General features: G+C 43.4%; 1 protein-coding gene across 1 annotated transcript in view; it reads left to right on the top strand.

Annotated features, from left to right (window-relative positions):
* LOC119485897 (NACHT, LRR and PYD domains-containing protein 3-like) overlaps positions 1-23,357 on the top strand; it is a 65,254-nt gene that overhangs the window by 26,206 nt on the left and 15,691 nt on the right. Inside the window, 3 exon segments of the mRNA XM_037765729.1 lie at positions 11,311-11,484; positions 11,879-12,052; positions 12,499-12,672. Of these exon segments, the coding sequence (XP_037621657.1) occupies positions 11,311-11,484; positions 11,879-12,052; positions 12,499-12,672 (522 nt within the window).

Below are 23,357 nucleotides of genomic sequence, written 5' to 3'. Positions count from 1 at the left end.
AGGGGCTCTATAGCGCCTCCCGACTGGCTGAAGAGAGGATGGGAGCTATCTGCCAGGATACTCCTCGCTTTCTTCCTCGTCCTTTCTGTAAAAAGTTGAGTCAAGGGCTTTTGGGGTTTACCAACTATTTTGCCTGCCATTGACACAATCCTAAACAGTTTATTCTTCTATCTACAGTGTAGGTGACCGTACCAGGCAGGAAGGATAAAGGTTAAAACCCTCTCAACAATAGTTTTGTACACTAATTCTAAAATCTGCCGGCTGACACCGAGGCCACTAAGTTTCCTTAGAAGATAAAGTCGCTGTGAGCATCTCTTGAAAATATACTCAGTATTTTCAGAGAAGCTCACCTGGGTGTCCAGGACTGTACCGAGGTATTTAAAGTGTTACACAGTTTCAACATGTTGGACATCAAGTGAAACTGGCTCTGTGATCAAATGTTGTTTTGTGCAGCACATGATTAATTCTTTCGTCTCGGCCACATTGATTTCTAGCTGGTTAGTGTGACACCATGTCTGAAGGGCTGTAGTGTTTGCCAGATAGGCAGCTTCACCTAGTGGGCCTGTTTTCTGGAAAAGGCCAACTAAGGCCATGTCATCCGCATACTCAAACAGTCTATAATGTTTCTCATTGATCATAAATTCATTAGTAAAAAGAGAGAATAGCACAGGGGAAAGAACACAGCCTTGTGGGCAGCCTGTCTGATATGTTCTCTCTGACACAGACCCTCTGATCCACACAACTAACCCTGTGTTGATGTTGACATCAAGGAGCCTTTTCAGGAGAATATGCGTCTTCATTGAGTTAAAAGCGGAGCTAAAATCCACAAATAAAGCTCTGGCATAACCTTTAGGATGCATAAGGTGTTTAGTGACTGTGTTAAGCAGAGTCAGCATCGTCTGGGCCTCTGTAGCTCTTATTTAAGCGAACTGGAGCAGATCTAGCTTAGTCGCCACTGTGCTGCTCAGGTGGCTGGCAAGAACTTATTCCATGGTTTTATACAATATGGGGGTTATTGCGATAGGCCGAAGATCATTTGGCTTACCTGCGCCTGGCGTTTTTAGCACGGGCCTAATTATTGAGAATTTCCATGATTTTGGCACAGTGCATGTGTCTAGGATATATAATTAATTAGGCTTTTTTAGGTACAGTTTGACATGTTTACCTTCACTTCCGGGTCACGTGACTGCCGCTCTCCGCTCTTCGATTCAAACGAGAAAATGACAGAAAGAAACTTGAAGAAACTAAAATCGTATCGCTTTTTTTAATTTTGTTTTTTCGTTTTTCGTTTGGAAACAAAAAAATAAAAAAACGTTTTTTCGTTTTTGAATTCAAAAGGAATTACGGATTATCCAATGATACCCAGACCGGATGGATTGCCATGTCCCCCTTTAGGATGAGGTCAATCTAATCCATCTATACTATGTGAGTTGTTCTCCTGTTGCTGCTCTGATGCATTTGTGTTACACTTTTCCTTCAGGTTGACAAAACTACCTGATTTTAGCAGGAAGCCACAATGGCAGCTGAGTACCTTTTGAACACTCTGGAGGATTTAAAAGATAAAGAATTTAAGGACTTCAAGTGGTGTCTGCAGCAGCCTGACATCCTGGAAGGCTACCAAACCATCAAAGTGTCCATGCTGGAGAATGCAGAAAGGCGGGACACAGTTGATCTGATGACGAACACCTATAAACTTCCTGAAGCTCTGAAGGTGACCAAGAAGGTTTTAGAGAAGATAAAGAGGAATGATCTGGTACAGAAACTGTCAGACACCAGCTCAGGACCAGAAGGTCAGTCTCACTTTTTTTATTTGTATTTTCAGGCAGTAAGAGTGGGTTGACATGAGCAACACAATAAAGGAACAGTGTCTCTGTACTGAAGCTCATTGTATACACCAAAGAAAATCAATTGGAGGCCTGATTTCTAAATCCACCTGAGGTTGATACGTCGATGGACGTGAAAGAAAGTAGTAGAATCCTGCATGTTGTTGTCAGAGAGTTTATGTATTAGACACGCATGGTTTAAAGTGGATGGTGCAAGTGCATTTAGGGCGTGTCCAACTCCACTTTTTCTAGTTAAGTGGTGCAAAATCTGCGCGCAAAGTAAATCGCATGGGGCAAAGGGGTTGTATTTAGTCTCTTGATTAATCGTAGGTGTGTTTTGGGTGTAACAGGAATCAAACCAATCAGAGTGTCATCTCCCATTCTCTTTAAAAGTCAGGTGCGCCTGCACCTGGCGCATTGCTATTTAAAAGGCAGATTCGGCAAATTGACACATAAACGGTCCGCCAGAGTCCAACATGAGAATTGCGCCCATAGCAACTGTCTGCTATACATACATAGCAATGGTATGTTATAAAGAAATAGAAAACCGTAGACCACAGTAGACCGTGATTAACCAATCAGAATCGAGCATTCGACAACGCCGTGTAATAAAGTGTGATAAAATGTTTATTACGAGATCTTGTTCTCGTAGTTATGAGAAAATGTCTCCAGTTCTTTTTTTCTTTGGGGAATGCAATGAGCTGCTGCATCACAGTGACACATGTGATGGGTTACATCTTATAGGAACATATATGTTGTCCACTTTTAACTGATCTGCAGTGCATATAAGATTTGCTTCCTGTGTTAATGTGTTAGTGCAACTAAGGGTTAAGTGCAGTGTGGATAAGTTTAAAAGTTTAGGGTTGTTTTATACATTAAATGAGGTCTTGACTAACTGTGTTAGATAAGTAGTAGAGTGATGCAGATGATCACAAATTTAAGATTGTTGACCGACTGTGAGGAGTATTTGCATGCCAGTACATCCCTTTTTGGTTAAGTGCTGTTTATGATACTCATGTTCACGTATTTATCACTAATTTCAATGATACTATGCTAGGCTACAGATATAGTAACTTGTCCTTATAGTTTATCACAGCTTTTATTATTTTGTAGTTTGAATTATTTCATTTATTCACATTTTTTTAGAAATGGTATGTAGAAGATTACAGTTATTATTATACAGATTAATTGGTGGAGTTACATTCATGTTGATTATTAATGCCCCACAGCGATCACACTTCACACTCTGAACATACAAAATTAAAAAAAAACTATTAACAAGTACTGCTTAACTTAATGATAACTGATAACTAATAAGTAAAATTGATAAAACAACATATAACCTCTCTCACACAGCGTCAGTGGATGTCAATGATGTTGGAGAGACTTCAGAGAACAGAGGAACTTGCTCCTCTCAGAGCGAAGGTAAAGCTGCTGTATTCTCTGGTTTGTATTGAAGCCCTGACAGACAAAGTGTCGTAAATGTTAGAAAAATTGAAGTGTAAATAAGTTCTACTTTCTGTGTGCGACATTATGACTCCATTATGAGAGAGAAAGCTTAATTCAGTTCCTTCAAAATAGGCCCTAGAAGCTATTAAAACGTTGCTTACAAAGGTCTTATTTGACATATTTATTATACTACATACTTATTTTTAGCCAAATCGTAGAACTACAACTTCCGTGTCCGTCATGTGATGCCATTGGGCCCAAAAATACTTTTTACATTGAGAAAGAGACGTCTGTAAATCAGCAGATTTTTTTTTATTTTTAGGTAAATCAACTTCCCAGTACGAGCACTTGAATATCCTTTATTCAAATCATTATGTCCTAAAAGTTGTAAAATGCAAAATAGCCGTATCCACACTGGAAACATAGAAAATTGGCGTGGTTTGTGCACGGCCCATGGGTCTCATTTATAACCGTTGCGTACGCACAAAACGGGGCCTGAAATGTGCGTACGCCACTTCCCACGCAACAGTTGTGATCTATAAAAACAAACTTGACGGGAGAATGTGCACACCGGTACGGAAACTTTGACCCGTGCGTACGCACATTATGGAGGCACCGAGGTAGAGGAAACTGGAGACGCAGATGGTGAGGTGGTGAATTGAAGCCGGACTGTAGACATTAAATGTCATTATACGTATAAAGATGCCTCTCACACATTTAACTTCACTTCATACTTATATCCACTTTATCATAAACATTTAAAAACAGCAGTGTTCTTTGTGCTAGTGAGCCATAACTATTCCATAAGTACCTTACAAATGTAAAATATATCAGCCAACTCAAATCTCAAATCAAATTCCGCTCAATATCTCATCAGCGCTGTGTCACCATCACGTTCCCTCCACCTCCAGAGCGCAGAGGAGAGGACCGGACTACCGAGAGTCGCAGTCAGCTGTGGAGCAGCTGTTGAAATCATCATCATCGGTTGTAGAAATCCAAGATTATATCAATTAGCATTAAAGAATGGCAGAACAGAGCGCCAATAGTTTTAATAATATCTTCTAATAGTGTGCAGATATCACCAAGTACCATATTCGTTTTCATAAAGTTGTTGTGTAAAATCGCTGCAGTGAACATGACGTGACTTATTAATTTATTTATGGTTTATTAGATAGGGACAGATACAGTATACATAGACAAAATGAAAACAACTATCCGATGCAACTATCAGACTGTCTCCAGTGCGCCACCGCGGTGCGCCACTCTGCCTCCACCAGTCACCTCCACCCTGCACATCTCCACCAGTCACCTCCACCCGGCACATCTCCACCAGTATGGATTGTGTAAATTAACAAAGTGTGTAAATGAAGCCAGCGACAGCTTTCACACAATCGTTACTCTCCATATCCTCATTATCATTATCAGTCCTAATCATAATGCAGGACAAGTTCACCATAACAACTTAAATAAATAAATAAATAAATAAATAGTGTACACCTGTCAAACTTCTTTTTTCTAATGATATCCAGGTGGGGGATATTACTGACTGTCTTGATCACTTTAAGTGAATGGATCAGTTTGATTGCTTTAAAGATATAAACACAGCGGTGAGACTCGGAACATGCTGCATGGTGCTGGTGGATATACCGGCACTGTGAGGACTACGTGACGTGAATGAGAGAATCAGGAGGTAACGAGTCTTCAGAGACCTCCTCACCTACAAGCTCCTCCATCTCTGTGTCAGAAAAAATCCTTTTATCTGTCTTCCTCTCGGGAGTCGCCGTGATTCACCGTAAAGATCCACTGATCAACAGGCTCATTCACATGCAGAAACATTCATGAGGTGCTTTGCATCGACCATTTATGGTTGAATGTGGGCGTGTAGAGGGCGGAATATGAGGCGGATTCACGTGCGCACATTTCCAGGTGGAGTGTGATTTATAAAGGGAACATTGCGTGCAGGTGTGCGTACGCACGGTTTATAAGTCTGATTTTTTTTTGGCGTACGCCATTTTCGGCTTTTGTGCGCACGTACATTTTTAGTATGGATCCTACATACTGTTTTATAAATGAGACCCCAGGACATTACTGGTACCCACCTACTGAGCATCAGTGCTATCGGTAAGGTGAGGTGCCTGCGCAGAGACAATACCAGCAACAGCCTGTTCACCCTGCTGCCGTCTGGCGAGCGATACAGAAGTCTCCACTATCGTACCACCAGACTACAGAGCAGCTTCTTTTCTCAGGTGTCCTCCATACCCCCCCATTAAAATAGTTTTTTTTTAATTTATTTTTATTTGTGTAGCATAAAGGGACTACAACTTGCATTTCGTCGCGTATAAATTAACCTTGAACCTTGAGAAAGGAAATAGTTAAACCGATGCTACAGGACTTTTGTTTGTGACATTTTAACCACTAGATGGCAGCAACACCAGCAGCTGCTCAGTGGTCACCAGTCCAGGGGTCTTATTTATAACCGTATACATAGAATGATGCCTCTCACACATTTAATTTCACTTCATACTTATATCCACTTTATCTTAAACATTTAAAACAGCAGTGTTATGTGTGCTAGTGAGCCATAACTATTCCATAAGAACCTTACAAATGTAAAAGATATCAACCAACTCAAATCTCAAATCAAATTCCGCTCAATATCTCATCAGCGCTGTCTCACCATCACGTTCCCTCCAACTAAGGAGATAGGCCGGACTACCGACACTCGCAGTCAGCTGTGGAGCAGCTGTGGAAATCATCAGCATTGGGTTGTAGAAATCCAAAATTATATCAAATAGCATTAAAGAATAGCAAAACAGAGCGCCAATAGTTTTAATAATATCTTCTAATAGTGTGCAGATATCATCAAGTACGATTTTAGTTTTCATAAAGTTGTTGTGTGATAAATCACTGCAGTTAACATGACATGACTTATTCATTTATGTATGGTTTATTCGATAGGGACAGATACAGTGTACATGGACAAAATGAAAACAGCTATATGCAACTATCAGACTCGTCTCCAGTGCGCCACCGCGGTGCGCCACTCTGCCTCATCCAGTCACCTCCTCCCGGCACATATTCACCAGTATGGATTGTGTAAATTAAGTGGGGAAATAAAGCCAGTGACAGCTCTTGCACAATCGTCACACTCCATATCCTCATTATCATTAGCAGTCCAAATCTTAATGCAGGCCAAGTTCGCTGTAAAAACTTAAATAAATAAATTGTGTTCACCTGTTAAACTTCCTTTTTCTAACGATATCCAGGTGGGGGATATTACTGATTGTCTTGATCATTTTGGCATGTTGTGAATCGATCAGTCTAATTGCTGTAAACATATAAACACTGCAGTGACACTCGTAACATGCTGCATGGTGGATATACCGGCACTGAGGACTACATGCCGTGAATGACAGAATTAGGAGGGAACGAGTGTTCAGAGTCCTCCTCACCTACAAGCACCTCGATCTCTGTGTCAGAAAAAAAACTTTTCTTGGTCCTCCTCTCGGTAGTTGCCGTGATTCACCGTAAAGATCCACTGATAAACAGGCTCATTTACATGCAGAAACAATCATGAGGTGCTTTGCATCGACCATTTATGGCTGAATGTGGGCGTGTAGAGGGCGGAATATGAGGCGGATCCACGTGTGCACATTTCCAGGTGGGCTGTAATTTATAAAGGGAACATTGCCTACAGGTGTACGCACACACAGTTTTATAAATCAGATTTTTTTTTGGGGCACGCCATTTTCAGCTTTTGTGCGCACTTACATTTTTAGTATGGATCCTACGCACTGTTTTATAAATGAGACCCCAGGGCTGTGGTTGCGCTGTTGTAAAGCTGGGGTGTACAAAAGAGAATGATAAGTTCAACCCTAAACGTTAAGATAACTTGCTGTTACACAATTACAAAGCTTTGACTATTAGAATACTGTCCGCAGACAATTTGCTCCCCCTTTAACTAAAAAGTCTGTTTGATTGCACTGTAGTTTCTCTTCAGAAGCAAATGTTTAGCAAAACAAAAAGCATGCGTTTACTGATGCCCATGAGAATAGAGGCATATGTAGAAATGCAGCCTAATTCTATGTTGTGTTTTTTCTATTTATGTCACACAGATATGATTGTTCCAGTACCAGAGCCACGACCCATCTCATATTACCAACACTTGCTGCAATCAAACATCCAAGATGAGTTTATGTGTGCTCAAGAGGGATGGGCAGAGAAGAAGGATGAGCAATGTCTGGATGATATCTACACAGAGCTGTACATCACAGCTGGGGGTGACGTACACATCAACCAACAGCATGAGGTCAGGCAGATTGAGGCGCCAGTAGGGAAGCCAGCAGAAACAGAGAAACCAATTAAACCTTGTGACATGTTCAAACACCCCTCTGGAAGATATAAACCCATAAGAACAGTGCTGACCAATGGAATCGCAGGAATTGGAAAAACATTTTTGGTGCGTAAGTTTGTGTTGGACTGGGCTGAAGGAAGAGCCAATCAAGATGTGCATCTCATTTTCCTCTTCACCTTCCGCCAGCTGAATTTATGGAAGGGAGAAAAGTTGTGTCTGGCAGAGCTCATTCATAAATGTATCACTGAGACCAGAGACATCAAGGACGAAGCTCTTAATCACATCTTTACAACTCTGCAATCAAAAGGAAACAAGAACTACGACAAGAGCGAATTCAAACTTCTGTTTGTTTTGGATGGACTGGATGAGAGCCGCCTTGATCTGGACTGCTCTCCTAGTGAAAATCAGGCAGTTGATGTGACAGCGTCGATCTCAGTGGATGTGCTGCTGACAAGTCTCATAAAAAAGAAACTGCTCCCCTCTGCTCGCCTCTGGATAACCACACGACCTGCCGCAGCCAATCAAATCCCTCGAGAGTTTATCAACATCATGACAGAGGTCAGAGGGTTCACTGACCCCCAGAAGGAGGAGTACTTCAGGAAGAGATTCAGAGATGAGGAGCAGGCCAACAGAATCATCTCCCACATGAAGACATCACGAAGCCTCCACATCATGTGCCACATCCCAGTCTTCTGCTGGATCATGTCTACAGTTCTGGAGGATTTGTTGGAAACCAGAGAGGGAGGAGAGCTGCCCAAGACCCTGACTGAGATGTATGCAGAATTCTTGGTGTTTCAGATTCATCAGACAAAAAAGAAGTATGGCGAAAAAAAGTGCATTCAGTGCATTACGTCATTAGCAAAACTAGCTTTCCACCAGTTGGAAAAGGGCGACCCGATCTTCTATGAGAAAGATCTCAAAGAGAGTGGCATTGACGTCAGTGGAGCCTCGGTGTGCTCAGGAGTGTTCACAGAGATCTTCAAAGAGGAACGTGGGAAGAAGAAAGATGCAAACAAGACGTTTAACTTCGTCCATCTGAGTGTTCAGGAGTTTTTGGCAGCTTTATATGTAGAGAGGGAAGTCATTAACAGAAACAAGAATGTGATGTGTGAGCCAGGGCAAACTTGTGGCGAACAAGTGCGAATGTTTTTCGGCAAAACATCTATGACAGAAGTCCACATATTTGCTATTGACAAGACCTTGCAGAGTCCAAATGGACACCTGGACTTGTTCCTCCGATTCCTCATGGGTCTTTCACTGGAGACCAATCAGAAACGCCTACGAGACCTAATGAAAAGGAAAAGAAGCTCAGAAACCAATCGGGAAACAGTCAAGTACATCAAGAAGAAGATCAGTGAGAATCCGGCTCCAGAGACAAGCATCAATCTGTTCCACTGCCTGAATGAACTGAATGATCGTTCTCTAGTGGAGGAGATCCAACAGTACCTGAGTTCAGGACGTCTCTCCACAGATAGACTGTCTCCTGCTCAGTGGTCAGCTCTGAGCTTCATCTTACTGTCATCAGAAGACGATCTGGATGTGTTTGACCTGAAGAAATACTCTGCTTCAGAGGAGGCTCTTCTGAGGCTGCTGCTGGTGGCCAAAGCCTCCAACAAAGCTCTGTAAGTGCACAGATAACTGCAGATACTAAGTGTATCACGTGTAGTATTGTTCTCAACAAATTAAAGTTTTAATAAACTGATACTCACAAGATTTAGTCAACAAACTGATTAGTTGATCAATTGAAAAGCCTGTCAAATTGTTTCTTCAGTGTAATTGTACCTCCACAGAATGGATGAAAATCAGAGTGTAGTTAATTTAAGGCTAAAATTTATTTCTGTACATTACTGTGATCCCAGATCAACTCATCAACTCAGAGACGGCAACCATTGAAATGTGTTTCTCACATTGTAGATAATATAGAAACAGTTTCAGTGTTTGTGTTTATCACTAATATAACTCTTCTTCAGGCTGAGTGGCTGTAGTCTGTCAAGGTGGAGCTGTGGAGCTCTGTCCACAGTTCTCAGCTCTCAATCCTCTAGTCTGAGAGAGCTGGACCTGAGTAACAACGACCTGCAGGATTCAGGAGTGAAGTGGCTCTGTGATGGACTGGAGAATCCACAATGTAAACTGGAGACTCTCAGGTCAGATCACATTGTTATGCTTTTGTGTAATGCTGTGTTGTACCTGTGTACATTGCAGGAATTCTGGGCAAACACACAAGCATGATATGGAAACTTGAAGGATCTAGTGTATAGACAAAGAGAATATACTTTTCAGCGAAATAGAACATATCTTTGGGGAACATATATCTATATTCATGGACTCTGGATGTTTGATTGAGGGACAAAAATGTGGAAACCGCATATCAGACAGAGAATTCTAAGCAGAGAAATTCTGTCAGAAGTTCTCATCATAACACTGTTTCCTCATTGATGAAACAAGCATGGATTTTTGCTGACTAACTATGGAGATGGGTTGCTGTGCAACATCTCAGAGATGTGCACGCAATTAGGGGGTAAAAAGCACTGCATGTCTAGCAGAGCCAAGCTCTAAAGCAGAGACGACAAGAGTTGTTGTGCAGCAAACTGCACCAACCGCAGAAATGATGGATTGAAAATGTTTGATATTCAGAGGGGATCACATGTCTTTACTAAAAACAGAAAGAGACTATGGATCCAGGCCTGGTGGGCAAAAGCATTCTAGTCACACAGCGTTAGAAAAGCAGCAGGTGGTCATGGTTAGCTGTTCCACAGATCGATAAAAATGAACTGATCAACAACATGGTGATCGACCCACACTCTAAGGAAATATTTATATATATTTAGCGACTGTGCCTTAAAACTTAAGTGACGAAAGACGTAGTTTTGTCTCTAAATTACTGTAATGTTATGCAAATACGGCAGGGGAAAGCTCACTCTGTTATGCCATAATGTTACATTTTGAAGGGAAGACGTCTGATAGTCTACCGGGGCAGCCGCTCTTCCTCCCCAGCGGTCACAACAACAAGTGGCTGTGGAAGCTAACGTTGGCTAACATTTGTTGGATTTGAATCGGACATATCAGCAATGCTGTATTGACTTTTGGTGTTACGTTTCCGACTGAGGGCTAACCGCTAACATTACCTTGCAACCAGCAACACGCTATTTGCTACATAGATAGCCATCAAGGGTCTAATGTTAATATTCACCTGCCCGACCTACAAAGAGCTGCTGTGTGACTGTTTGTACTAATAACAAGACCAAAATCCAAGTCTCCAGTTTTATATTATTATTATACCTGTTGAGGAAGGAAAAAGTGTCTATTGGCGACCGTCGATAGAGGCTCACTTAACTTGAACTCCGACCACAGTGTCAACCAAACAGACCCTGGTCTCCCAGATATCTGGTGGTCAGACTCTGCAGGGGTCGATATAGTCAACACGAATGTACAAACAATGCAAAACCTACGTTGATGACAACCGGCTGCCAAAGCGCTTTGGCCCCTTGAATGCGCACGCACCCAGTAATGTTTGTGGCTTTGATGGCCATATACTGTATATGTTTGCACTTTACATCATAAGAAAAAACACACAGATTTACTTGATATGCTGTATACACTGAATATTGTTCACTGACACTGAACATATCTGGGATGTTAAAGCAAAACAAAAAGGAAAATATTTTTTACTTATTTCTATTTCAGGCTGAGTCAAACTGGGCTCACAATGAAATGCTGTCAGGGGCTCTCATCAGTTCTCAGCTCTCAGTCCTCTAGTCTGAGAGAGCTGGACCTGAGTAACAACGACCTGCAGGATTCAGGAGTGAAGCTGGTCTGTGTTGGACTGGAGAGTCCACTATGTACACTGGAGACTCTCAGGTCAGATCATTCTGTGGCGATTTTGTCTAACAACACGTCTTCTCATTTTACTGGTTTCTCGTTTTTAAAAATTAAGCAGCAGGAAACATTTAAAAAACATTTCACCTGAAGATGGAATTTACAACTAACTCACAGTTTTATTATTAGCACTAGTTTACGCTAGTGGGCTAGAGCTGCTAAAGTCTGCAAACAGTCACTCACTGCAGCCTACAAAATCCACAGTTGTCTTCTAGAGGTTCACAGAGAAATTATTTCAGGACTTCATATCAATTATCAGGTCCCAGTCCTCTAGTCTGAGAGAGCTGGACCTAAAAGCAAGATCCTTTCCCTTTTTTTATACTTTGTAGACAATATAAACAGTATCTGTGTTTCTTTTTCACTAACTCTTCTTCAGGCTGAGTGGCTGTGATCTGTCAGAGAAAAGCTGTGAAGCTCTGTCCCCAGTTCTCAGCTCTAAGTCCTCTAGTCTGAGAGAGCTGGACCTGAGTAACAACTACCTGCAGGATTTAGGAGTGAAGCTGGTCTCTGCTGGACTGGAGAGTCCACACTGTACACTGGAGAGTCTCAGGTCAGATCATTCTGTGGTGATTTTGTCTGGCAACACGTCTTCCCATTTTACTGGTTTCTCATTTTTAAAAATGAAGCAGCAGGAAACATTTAAAAAAATTTCATCTGGAGATGGAATTTACAACCAACTCACAGTTTTATTATTAGCATTAGTTTATGCTAGCAGGCTAGAGCGGATAAAGTCTGCAAACAACAGTCACTCACTGCAGCCTACAAAATCCATAGTTGTCTGCTATAGGGTCACAGAGAAATGACGTCAGGACTTCACATCAGTTCTCAGGTCCCAGTCATCTAGTCTGAGAGAGCTGGACCTAGAAGCAAAATCCTCTATTACCAATCAGTAACTCACCAATAGAACAAGGAAATTCTAAAATTGAGAAGCTTTTTTTTTACTTTGTAGATAATATAAACTATATCTGTGTTTCTTTTTCACTAACTCTTCTTCAGGCTGAGTGGCTGTAATCTGTCAGAGAGAAGCTGTGAAGCTCTGTCCTCAGTTCTCAGCTCTCAGTCTTCTAGTCTGAGAGAGCTGGACCTGAGTAACAATGACCTGCATGATTCAGGAGTGAAGCTGGTCTGTGTTGGACTGGAGAGTTCACACTGTACACTGGAGACTCTCAGGTCAGATCTGAATCTGATGCTTTTGTGTAACACTGTATTGTGCCTGCCTTTGCCCAATGTCAGCTGGGATCGGCTCCAGCCCCCCCGTGACCCTGAATAGGAAAAGCGGTTACGGATAATGAATGAATGAATGAATGAATAAATTATTGTATTGTGCATCAAACATTAAATGTTTTCTAGTTTAGTTTTGCACTGCATGCCTATTGCTGCAAAATATTTTTTTCTTGACCTGGTTCAGGTAATCATTATTATCATTTGCACTTGAACCATAAAAACATTAAACAAATGTACTTGATAAATACACTAAACCCTGTCTTATATGGAGCCAGGACAGTGACTTTAAATTTAGCCATTTGATGGGATAGGATAGGATAGGATGAACTTTATTAATACCCAAAGGGGAAACTGGTTTGCATAGACACAACACAATACGTCAACTACACAAGATAACACCACGCAGTTCATTGAGGGGAAGTACATAGTTCCAACAATGACAACAATCCCAACAACTTTTTCAGTTCAGGTTTTTGTTTTCAAAGCCAAATTATATTTTCAATTCAGTTAAACTGTCCTGGCTCCACAGTCCTACGGTTCTCTAAGACACTAAACTGAAACATAGTATTGTTTTATAGTATATGTTTTACTAATTTACATTGTAGGTTGAGTAAAACCGGGCTTACAAGGAAATGCTGTCAGGAGTTCTCCTCAGTTCTCAGCTCTCAGTCCTCTAGTCTGAGAGAGCTGGACCTGAGTAACAACGACCTGCAGGATTCAGGAGGGAAGCTGGTCTCTGCTGGACTGGAGAGTCCACACTGTACACTGGAGACTCTCAGGTCAGTATTCATCATTTGTTTAACAGATGGCCATTTAAATGGATATATACAAGCTGATGTGCACATATTTTTATAAACTTATTTCTTATAATTTCTAATTTCACAGTTAATCGCAAATTAATCACAGATCTTAAATCTGTTAAAAATGTGCGTGTGTGTGTGTGTCCAGGTTGTCTGGCTGTCTGATCACAGAGGAAGGCTGTACTTCTCTGGCCTCAGCTCTGAGATCCAACCCCTCGCATCTGAGAGAGCTGGACCTGAGCTACAATCATCCAGGAGACTCGGGAGTGAAGCTGCTTTCTGCTGGACTGGAGGATCCACACTGGAGACTAGAAACTCTCAGGTATGAACGGACAACAAGAGCTCACACACTGTCTCTCTGTCACATTGACAAGCTGAGGACTGTTGGTTCACAGTCTGTACCAGCAATACTGCTGATTACAGTAAATACTGATGTTACTGAGAATCCCTGTCCCCACTGAGACTGACCTCCTAACTGGTCTAATACCGGATCAGGATTCAGTGGTGGTTATACAACAACAACAACTACGACTCTCAGGATTCCTGTTGTGACTGTGAGTTTTAAGTTAGTGATATCATTAGAAAAGTATATATCAGACATATTTTTACTCTTATCAGTCATGTAGCTATCTCAGAACTTTGTTCAGACTGCAGCATTCTGAATGAGCTGCAGATATCTGAGTTTGTTTTAAGGAGACTTACTCCTGTCCTAAATCTGAGAGAAGGTTTATGAGGATCATTGATGAGGAAGCTTCTGAAAGTTCTTTCTGACTTTGTTTCTTCCTCCAGGATGGAAGATGGTGGAGAGCAGAGGCTGAAACCTGGTCTGAGGAAGTGTAAGTGTGTATTCACTTTAACCCTCTGAGATCCATTGGTACCAACCATGTCACGTTAGCTTGTCGGGAAGGAGATTAAATTACTCTCCAAAGTTTTGGTGAGGAAAAAAAATTCTATCAATTCTCGAGTGTTAAAAAATGGTTAAATTTAGCACCAAATCTGGTATGGTATCAACCCAAAAATTGCTGCAACAACTTATGAGACATATTAGAGCATGGGGATGGCCATCATATACTTCCATCATAATGTTCTAAACCAAAAGTATGGTATGTACTCAAGGATTCCTCGTGACTCTCTTGTTATAAGTCATCCAGTGTTGAAGCACTGCCTCTGGCGGTCAGTAAGGATGAAATAGAACGAAAGTTACGAATGTAACTACGGTTCTATGGATCCTGGACGACCGCCAGAGGCAGTGCTTCAACACTGAATATCTTCGTCTCGCGCATGCGCAGGTCGAGTATTAATATCAACAAAGTCACGTGTGACCTCGGATGACCCTGGTTAGGTATAAGTTCCGGTGTCATCCACGAAATCAGTCCTACAGAATCTTCTCGCGAGACCACAAGAACTCTGGCAGTCATCAAGGATTCATAGAACCGTAGTTACATTCGTAACTTTGGTTCTATTTCATCCTTACTGACCGCCAGAGGCAGTGCTTCAACACTGGATGACTTATAACAACAGAGTCACGAGGAATCCTTGAGTACATACCTCATAGAGATGAAGCAGAGGAACTCGGCTGAAGGACCACGCCCAATGGATGGGGGATGGCCACATTGACTCTATAGTATCTGGAGAATGTGCTCAGTGATGTCCATGAGGCCGCAGCATATATGTCCTCCAAGGGGACACCTCTCAGGGTTGCCCGAGATGTGGAAACACTCCTGGTAGAGTGGCACCTTACTGCGGATGGAGGAGAACGGTCATTCACCCTGTATGCGTGGGCAATGACTTCCACGATCCAGTGGGACAGGCGCTGCTCTGAGAGAGCACAGCCCTTCTTGGGACCGCCGTAACAGATAAAGAGTTGCTCTGACTGCCGTATGCACGCAGTGGCTTCTACATAGGCTCTAAGGGCCCCCACTGGGCATAACATCCTTGTCCTCTCCTCCCCATCTCCTCTTGGAGGGTCAAACTGGGCAAGCTGGATAGGCTGATTGTGATGTGAGCATGACAGCATCTTAGAGAGGAATGCTGTATTTGGCCACAAAGTGACACCTGAGCGATCTGAGTTCCACCTCACACATGAATTGCTCACAGACAAGGCATGTAGCTCGCCTACACGCTTTGCAGAAGTGATGGCAAGGAGAAATGAAGTTTTGGCCGATAGCCACCTCAGCTCTGCCTGTACTAAGGGTTGAAAGGGAGGCAAGCATAGAGCGTCCAACACCAGGGGCAGGTCCCATGCAGGAGCCCTCGGGTGCTCGGGGGGACGCAGCCGCATAGCCCCTTTTAAGAAGAGAGACACGAGCCTGTTGCTCCCCACAGTGTTATTATCGACCCTATCGTGCTGCGATGAAATAGCAGCCACATACACCCTCAGTGTAGACAGAGACCGGCCACCTTCCAGGAGGGACTGCAGAAACTTAACAATTGTAGGCACAGAGCAATGTACTGGGTCCTCTTTCTGAACTGTACACCAGTCAGAGAACAACTTCCACCTGTTCTCGTACTGCAGGCGGGTAGATGGTGCTCTGGCATTCAGAATAGTCTTTCTGACGGGCTCTATGCAATCAGTCAGCATTGGGTCGGGCCCTCCAGCGGCCAAACCCACAGCTCAAGGCGGCAGGGGTCGGGGTGCCAGATCTGACCCCCAAGCTGAGATAAGAGGTCTGTCCTGCTGGGGAGGCGCCAGGGCATCCCGCAGCAGAGTCTGTGCAGCAGTGAGAACCATGTCCTTGCTGGCCAGAAGGGGGCCACCAGGAGAAGTCTGTGGCCCTGCTGAAACACTCTGAAAAGCGTTGGTAGGATCAGAGGAAATGGTGGAAAGGCATAGAGGAGACCCTCTGGCAATGTGTGAGCCAGAGCATCTTGACCTACAGGGCTGGTCTTCTCCATCAAGGAGAACCAGAGGGGGCAGTGGGTTGACATCTCTGAGGCAAAGAAATCCACCTCTGCTCTGTCAAAGAGACTCCATATTTTGTGCACCACCTGTGGGTGAAGGCGCCACTCCCCCGATGGGGGTTTGTGACGGGAGAGGAAATCTGCAACAAGGTTCCGTTCCCCTGGTAGATACATTGCCCGTAGGCTGGTCAGGCGAGAGGCTGCCCATGTCAGGAGAGCCTGGGATGCCTGCAGCAACCTCGCAGATTTGGTGCCCCCTTGGTGGTTTATATAAAAGACGGTCAAGGTGCTGTCCGACCAGACGAGCACATGTTTCCCTCTCAAGTATGGCAGGAAGTGCTTGAGCGCTAGGTGCACTGCGCGTAGCTCCAGCACATTGACATGCTCTGTGCGGTCCTGAGCAGACCACTGTCCCCGAGCAGTCTTGTTCTGCCACACTGCACCCCACCCAGAGAGGCAGGCATCTGTTGTGACAGTCTCTCTGCAGGATGGAACGGAGCCCATGGGCACGCCCCTTGCCAAGTACGCTCTCTCCCTCCATGGGGATAGAGCGAGAAGGCACTGTTGAGACACCCTTATCTTCTTGTGCCTGTGCCGCTTGGCGTCCAAGTGGAGGCCGTTCAACCATCTCTGCAGAGGACGCAGTGACAGCAAGCCCAAGGGAACGACAGCTGAGGCAGCTGCCAGTTTGCCCAGGAGGCGAAAAAACAGAATGTGAGGCAACGACCTGCCCCATTGGAAGAGGTGAAGGTGGTGGAGGATGTCGTCCACACGCTGAAGTGACGGACAAGCCTTCATAGTAACTATGTCCAGAGCCATACCAATAAAGGTTATGCTCTGAGAGGGGTTCAGAGAGCTCTTCTCCAAGTTCACCCTGAGACCCAGCTGGGCCATGTGAGAGAGAAGGAGGACCGTGTCCCGGGCCGCCTGAAGTGGGGATGGCGCACATATCAGCCAATCGTCTAGATACGGCAGGATCTTCATGCCGAGTGACTGAGGGCCGCCGCAACGCACCTGGTGAATACTCGTGGGGAGAGGGAGAATCCAAATGGAAGCACCCTGAACTGAAAATGAGGGTTTTGGAAAGCAAAACGAAGAAACCTCCTGTGGTGAGGCACAATGGGAACAAGGAAATAAGCATCCTTCAAGTCGACAGATGTGAACCATTCCCACCTGGTGACAGCATGAAGAACGTCCGCTGCGCTCAGCATATGGAATGGCAAGACTTTCAGGAACTTGTTGAGTCCCCTCAAGTTTAGGACTAGGCGAAGTCCACCGCCCTTCTTCCTGACAAGAAAATAAGTTGAGTAAAACCCACCGGGTTGTGACAGGGGGTCCACAGGCTCGATTGCGCCCTTGGCCAGAAGTGCAGATAACTCCTGGTTCAGGGCTAGGACTTTTGCCGGGTCCTTGATGATGACCGGCTGGAGGATGGGGGCCGGCGTCAGAATTGAAGTTTGTACCCCTGGGTTAGGGTGGACACCACCCAGGGGTCTGAAGCGTGAGCTGCCCAGCAGTTGAGCTGCTGCTGGGAGAAATAACCGAATACTGGAACAGTACGGAGGGTCCTCCGACATGTCTCAGACAAAGGCAACTGCACCAGCAAAACCTGGTGACGAGTCTGAACCAGCGTCGACATCAGATGTCCAAGTTCCCTTGACATCAAGGCAAACGCCTGCAATGACGGTGGCAAGGAGGTCGTCTGTGATCCGACATTGGGGTCGAGGGCACCTGGCCTCTGGTCTCAGAGCCTCGTCAGGGGAGACTATGAGGGAAGCAATGGCAGGCTCAATAGCTGGCATGTGGTCAGGGCCAAATTTCGCCGCATCCTGCATGGCTGCCAGGGTTTGGCCATCAGAAGGGAGACGGGAGAGAGCCCTAGTGTCCCTCCAGCATGCCTGTAACTCCCTAAGATATTCCTCGGAGGGAGGGACAGTAAAGGTGGTGGAGGCCGGCACGCGCCTGAAGAAAGCGCTAGCAGGCGCCGATTCTGGCTGCCGTATATCCAGCTGCAGGTGAACCAAGGCCATGCGAATGATAGCTCCCATGGAACTGTCTCCCACCCCATCCGAAGAACTATGGGCCAAGGAACGGGAGCCAAGCCCGGAGGCATGGGAGGGATCCTCCACGTTGTATTCGTTAAAGAGGGTGGCTGAATCCGCCATCGAGACAGCATCTTCCTCCGAAAACGACTCAGCCGTGGGTGGAGGTGGTGCACCTGCGTTCTTCGTACCCGCAATAGAATGGAGGGCCAGGCGGAGCGACTTCATCTGGGCCAGCTCAGCTGTAAGCAGATCCACCTTAGAAGACAGCTAGACGGACTTAGCCTGCTTCTTGGATAGCGCAACCGCAGCCTCTGTGGCCCGCCGCTTGGAACGGGTAGGTTGGGCTTGGGCCAGCTGCCCTGACGAGGGGAGGCCAGCATAACCCATCAGGAGTTCTACCTCAGGAGCCAGTTCATGCATGGGTCCTCCGAAAGGATAGGTGTGTCCGCCGTGTCCTCCGTCGGAGGACCGAACGGCGAACAAACACAGTGTTTGATGGGCGGCTCGTCGCAGCCTTTGGAGGGCGAAACTCCACAACTCCGACCGGTGGTCACAAGGCTACCGGCGACGAGCTCAAATAGATTTAGTTGTAGATAATTTAGCTTTTAGCTAATGCTACCACAGTAGTTAACCTGCGTAAGCGAGAAAATGAAATAGGACTGATCTCGTGGATGACACCGGAACTTATGCCTAACCAGGGTCATCCGAGGTCACACGTGACTTTGTTGATATTAATACTCGACCTGCGCATGCGCGAGACGAAGATATTCAATGATGAAGCACTGCTTCTGGCGGTCAGTAAGGATGAAATAGAGCCTTATACACATTTACAACAACGGGTTTATTGTGGGTCTCAGAGGGTAGTTTAAATCAAAAGCTTGTGTATCTGCATTCAATCCTTAGTTTGAAAGAAGACCCAAAACAATTATGTGAAGTTTTGATTTTATAGTCAGTCTGTTAATAAAGCAGCAAATAAACCCATCAGGTGTGTTGGATGATAAACTGTATCGTGTCTTGTTCTCTCTATCAGATGCTTGTGAACTCACACTGGACACAAACACAGTAAACAGAAACCTCAAACTGTCTGACAACAACAGGAAGGTGACAGTAGTGAGAGAGAAGCAGCCATATCCTGATCATCCAGACAGGTTTGACTACTGGACTCAGCTGATGTGTAGAAATGGTCTGACTGGTCGCTGTTACTGGGAGGTCGAGTGGAGAGGAAGTCTTGATGTAACAGTGAGTTACAGAGGAATAAGGCGGAGAGGAAACAGAGATCACTGCAGGTTTGGAAGGAATGATCTGTCCTGGACTCTGTTGTGTTCTGTTGATGAAGACTACTCTTTCTGGCACAATGACAGAGGTACACACCTCCTCCTCCTCTCCTCCTCCTCCTCCTCCTCCTCCTCCTCCTCCTCTGTCTCTAACAGAGTAGGAGTGTATGTGGACTGTCCTGCTGGCACTCTGTCCTTCTACAGAGTCTCCTCTGACACACTGATCCACCTCTACACCTTCAACACCACATTCACCGAACCTCTTTATCCTGGGTTTGGGTTTGGGCTTGGGATATTCTCACATAGTCCTTCAGTGACTCTATGTTCACTGTAGGAGGGAGAATCTCCTCCTGTGTGGTGAAACACTCACACTGCTGACAAACACACACACACACTTTTTGGAAGTCATGCTAACTCATAATTACAAGAAAACATCCGTCTCCCTTTTCTCTCTCCAGTAAATACACTGCATATCTCTGATTTTAAATACCTTGAAATACCTTTCAAGAATGTTTTCATTTGGATTTTTGGTGTAAAGATGTTTTAGTACAGTATCTATTTTCAATAAAGGATCCACACACACATGAAAATATCAAAAAAATTATGTTTTTTATCTTACTTTGTAAATATATGATTCATTAGTGTTTTGTATTTAGTATTTAGATTAGATCCTGATGGGCAAAGTTGGCACCTTGCATGGCAGCCTCTGCCATCAGTGTATGAATGGGTGAATGCTGACATGTAGTGTAAAGCGCTTTGAGTGTTAGGAGGACTAGAAAAGCACTATATAAATGCTATATAAAAGTCCATTTACCATTTACATATAATGGAAATGCTCAAGTAAAGTACTTCAGAACAGTATTTGAGTAGCCAATTTACTTTGTTAGGCCTACTTTCCACTCCCAAAGCTAAACCATGGATGTATTAAAGGGACTGTTTGTAACTTTTTAAGCGTATAAATGTACCGGGTCGGGACTAAGACTGAGATTTAATGTTGATCACAATAACTGCAACTTTTGTGAGACTGAGAGTGAAACTACTGATCATCTGTTTTTCCACTGTATATATTCTGTATAGCCTACATTCTGGGAAGATTTGTAGGACTGGCTGTCAACCAAAATCCAACTACGTGCCCCTCTCACAAGAGAAAATATTGTGTTTGGTATTAACATGAAGGACATTAAGAGTGACTTGATATTGAACAATCTGATACTGCTGGCAATTTTTTTTCCTCCATGCATCCAAATGGAGGAAAATGAAACCCCTATTTTCCGTTTTCAAAAGGGACCTTGTGGACAATCATCTCAATGCTTTAAGGCTAATGAAAGAACAACAAGCAAAGTCTCTCCTCAGAGCTTATGAAGAACTGAACATGTACAGTATGATGATGACCAGAGCTACTATGGAAGAGTGCAGTCTTATTACTATTTAGTTATGCATTTCTTTTTTGTTCCTTGAATTATTTTCTACCCCCTCTTTTATTTTTGTTATTATATATATATTTGTTTTATATTTTAAGTTATCTTTCCTATCCAATTGTGCCTTGTATGTTAGAAGTATTGAGTTTAGATTACGATGCCTTAATGTTTGTAAATGAATTATCTTCAATCAAAAAAAAAAAAATGATCAATGAGCCATGTTGTTTGTAAATTTGAATTTGTTCAATAAAAAAAAAATTTTGGATAAAAAAAATCTCCCATAAACTAACTGGAAAGACATGTGACCGTTATAGGCTTCTACACTGTTGCCTGACTGCAAAAGGTTATAAAATCACCAACGCGTTTTAGGCTTTGTTTAATTTGACATTTTAGTGAATATTTTATGTACACTATATAACAACAAACGTGCTTTATATTTCATAATATGGTTTTTGAACCGCTACCTGAAACGCTGCTGATCAAATTGTTCAGGCAGCTGGTCGGTTTATATTATACATTTAATACTCAGTTTAGTAGATACACCTAGCTAACACTAAGGCAGTCTAAAACCAGTGGTATGTAGACACATTTCTACACTAATGTAGTCTAATACCAGTGGTAGACTTAACAGCACTGAGATTTAGTGCAATAATTCAACTGTGCAATTTACTCTGGCATTAACCCTTTATTTATTTATACAGTACATTTAAACTAATATTCTTATTTATTTATTTAGTCATACTATTCTTGCATTTTCACACACTTGATAATAGATTCCATTTTCAGCATTATTATTTGCACTGTTGTTATACATATTTCTTATTCATATTTTTTCCCCATATGTTATGCACATATTTTTACAAACTTATTGCTTTCTTTTTCATATAATTTCTCAAGGCTATGTTTATATTAAGGCTGTCAATCGATCAAAATATTTAACTGTATTAATTGCAAATTAATCACACATTTTTTTATCTGTTCAAAATGTACCTTAAAGGGAGATTTGATTTGAAGTATTTAATACTCTTATCAACATGGGAGTGGACAAATATGTTTGCTTTATGCAAATGTATGTCTATATGTATTATTAGAAAGCAATTGACAACACAAAACAATGACAAATATTGTCCAGAAACCCTCACAGGTACTGCATTTAGCATGAAAAATATGCTCAAATCATAACATGGTAAGCTGAAGCCCAACAGGCAACAACAGCTGTCAGTGTGTCAGTGTGCTGACTTGACTATGACTTGTCCAAAACTGCATGTGATTATCATAAAGTGGGCATGTCTGTAAAGGGGAGACTCGTGGGTACCCATAGAACCCATTTTCATTCACATATCTGGAGGTCAGAGGTCAAGGGGACCTCATTGAAAATGTCCATGCTATTTTTTCCTCGCCAAACTTTTGCGTTAGTGTTAGCTAGGTGGATGTGATTTTTTGTTTTTGATGTTTTTGGTTATTGGGGAAAATGACAACAATAGATCCAGATCAATATTCCATATGAGCTGACGTTCATCCTTATTTATGTTTCCCAGCTCAGTGCCTGTCAGTCATGGGTTTGCGGGAGTTCTGGAAGAACTACAAAGTTTTGATTGTGGTGGGCACGAGTCTGGGGTTGATCCACTGGGGCTGGTACAATCTGAAGGCAAACCCACAGCTGCACAAAGCCAGAGAGGAGTACATTCCTGAGCCCGGCATCGTCGCTTACGTTTCACCTCCTGTTGCTCCTCCCGCCGCTGCCAAGAGCAAGTAACCCGGACTGAGGTATGAAACTCTGGCCCACTTTCAATCCGGTCCCCAACACCCTCAAAAGTTTGGCGAGGAAAAAATAGCATGGACATTTTCAATGGGGTCCCCTTGACCTCTGACCTCCAGATATGTGAATGAAAATGGGTTCTATGGGTACCCACGAGTCTCCCCTTTACAGACATGCCCACTTTATGATAATCACATGCAGTTTGGGGCAAGTCATAGTCAAGTCAGCACACTGACACACTGACAGCTGTTGTTGCCTGTTGGGCTGCAGTTTGCCATGTTATGATTTGAACATATTTTTCATGCTAAATGCAGTACCTGTGAGGGTTTCTGGACAATATTTGTCATTGTTTTGTGTTGTTAATTGATTTCCAATAATACATATATACATATATTTGCATAAAGCAGCATATTTGCCCACTCCCATGTTGATGA

Source organism: Sebastes umbrosus, chromosome 3, assembly GCF_015220745.1.
Source record: "Sebastes umbrosus isolate fSebUmb1 chromosome 3, fSebUmb1.pri, whole genome shotgun sequence".
Classification (NCBI taxonomy): Eukaryota; Metazoa; Chordata; class Actinopteri; order Perciformes; family Sebastidae; genus Sebastes; species Sebastes umbrosus.
Note: the sequence above shows the minus strand (reverse complement) of the source record. Positions and strands in the feature narration are given on the sequence as shown.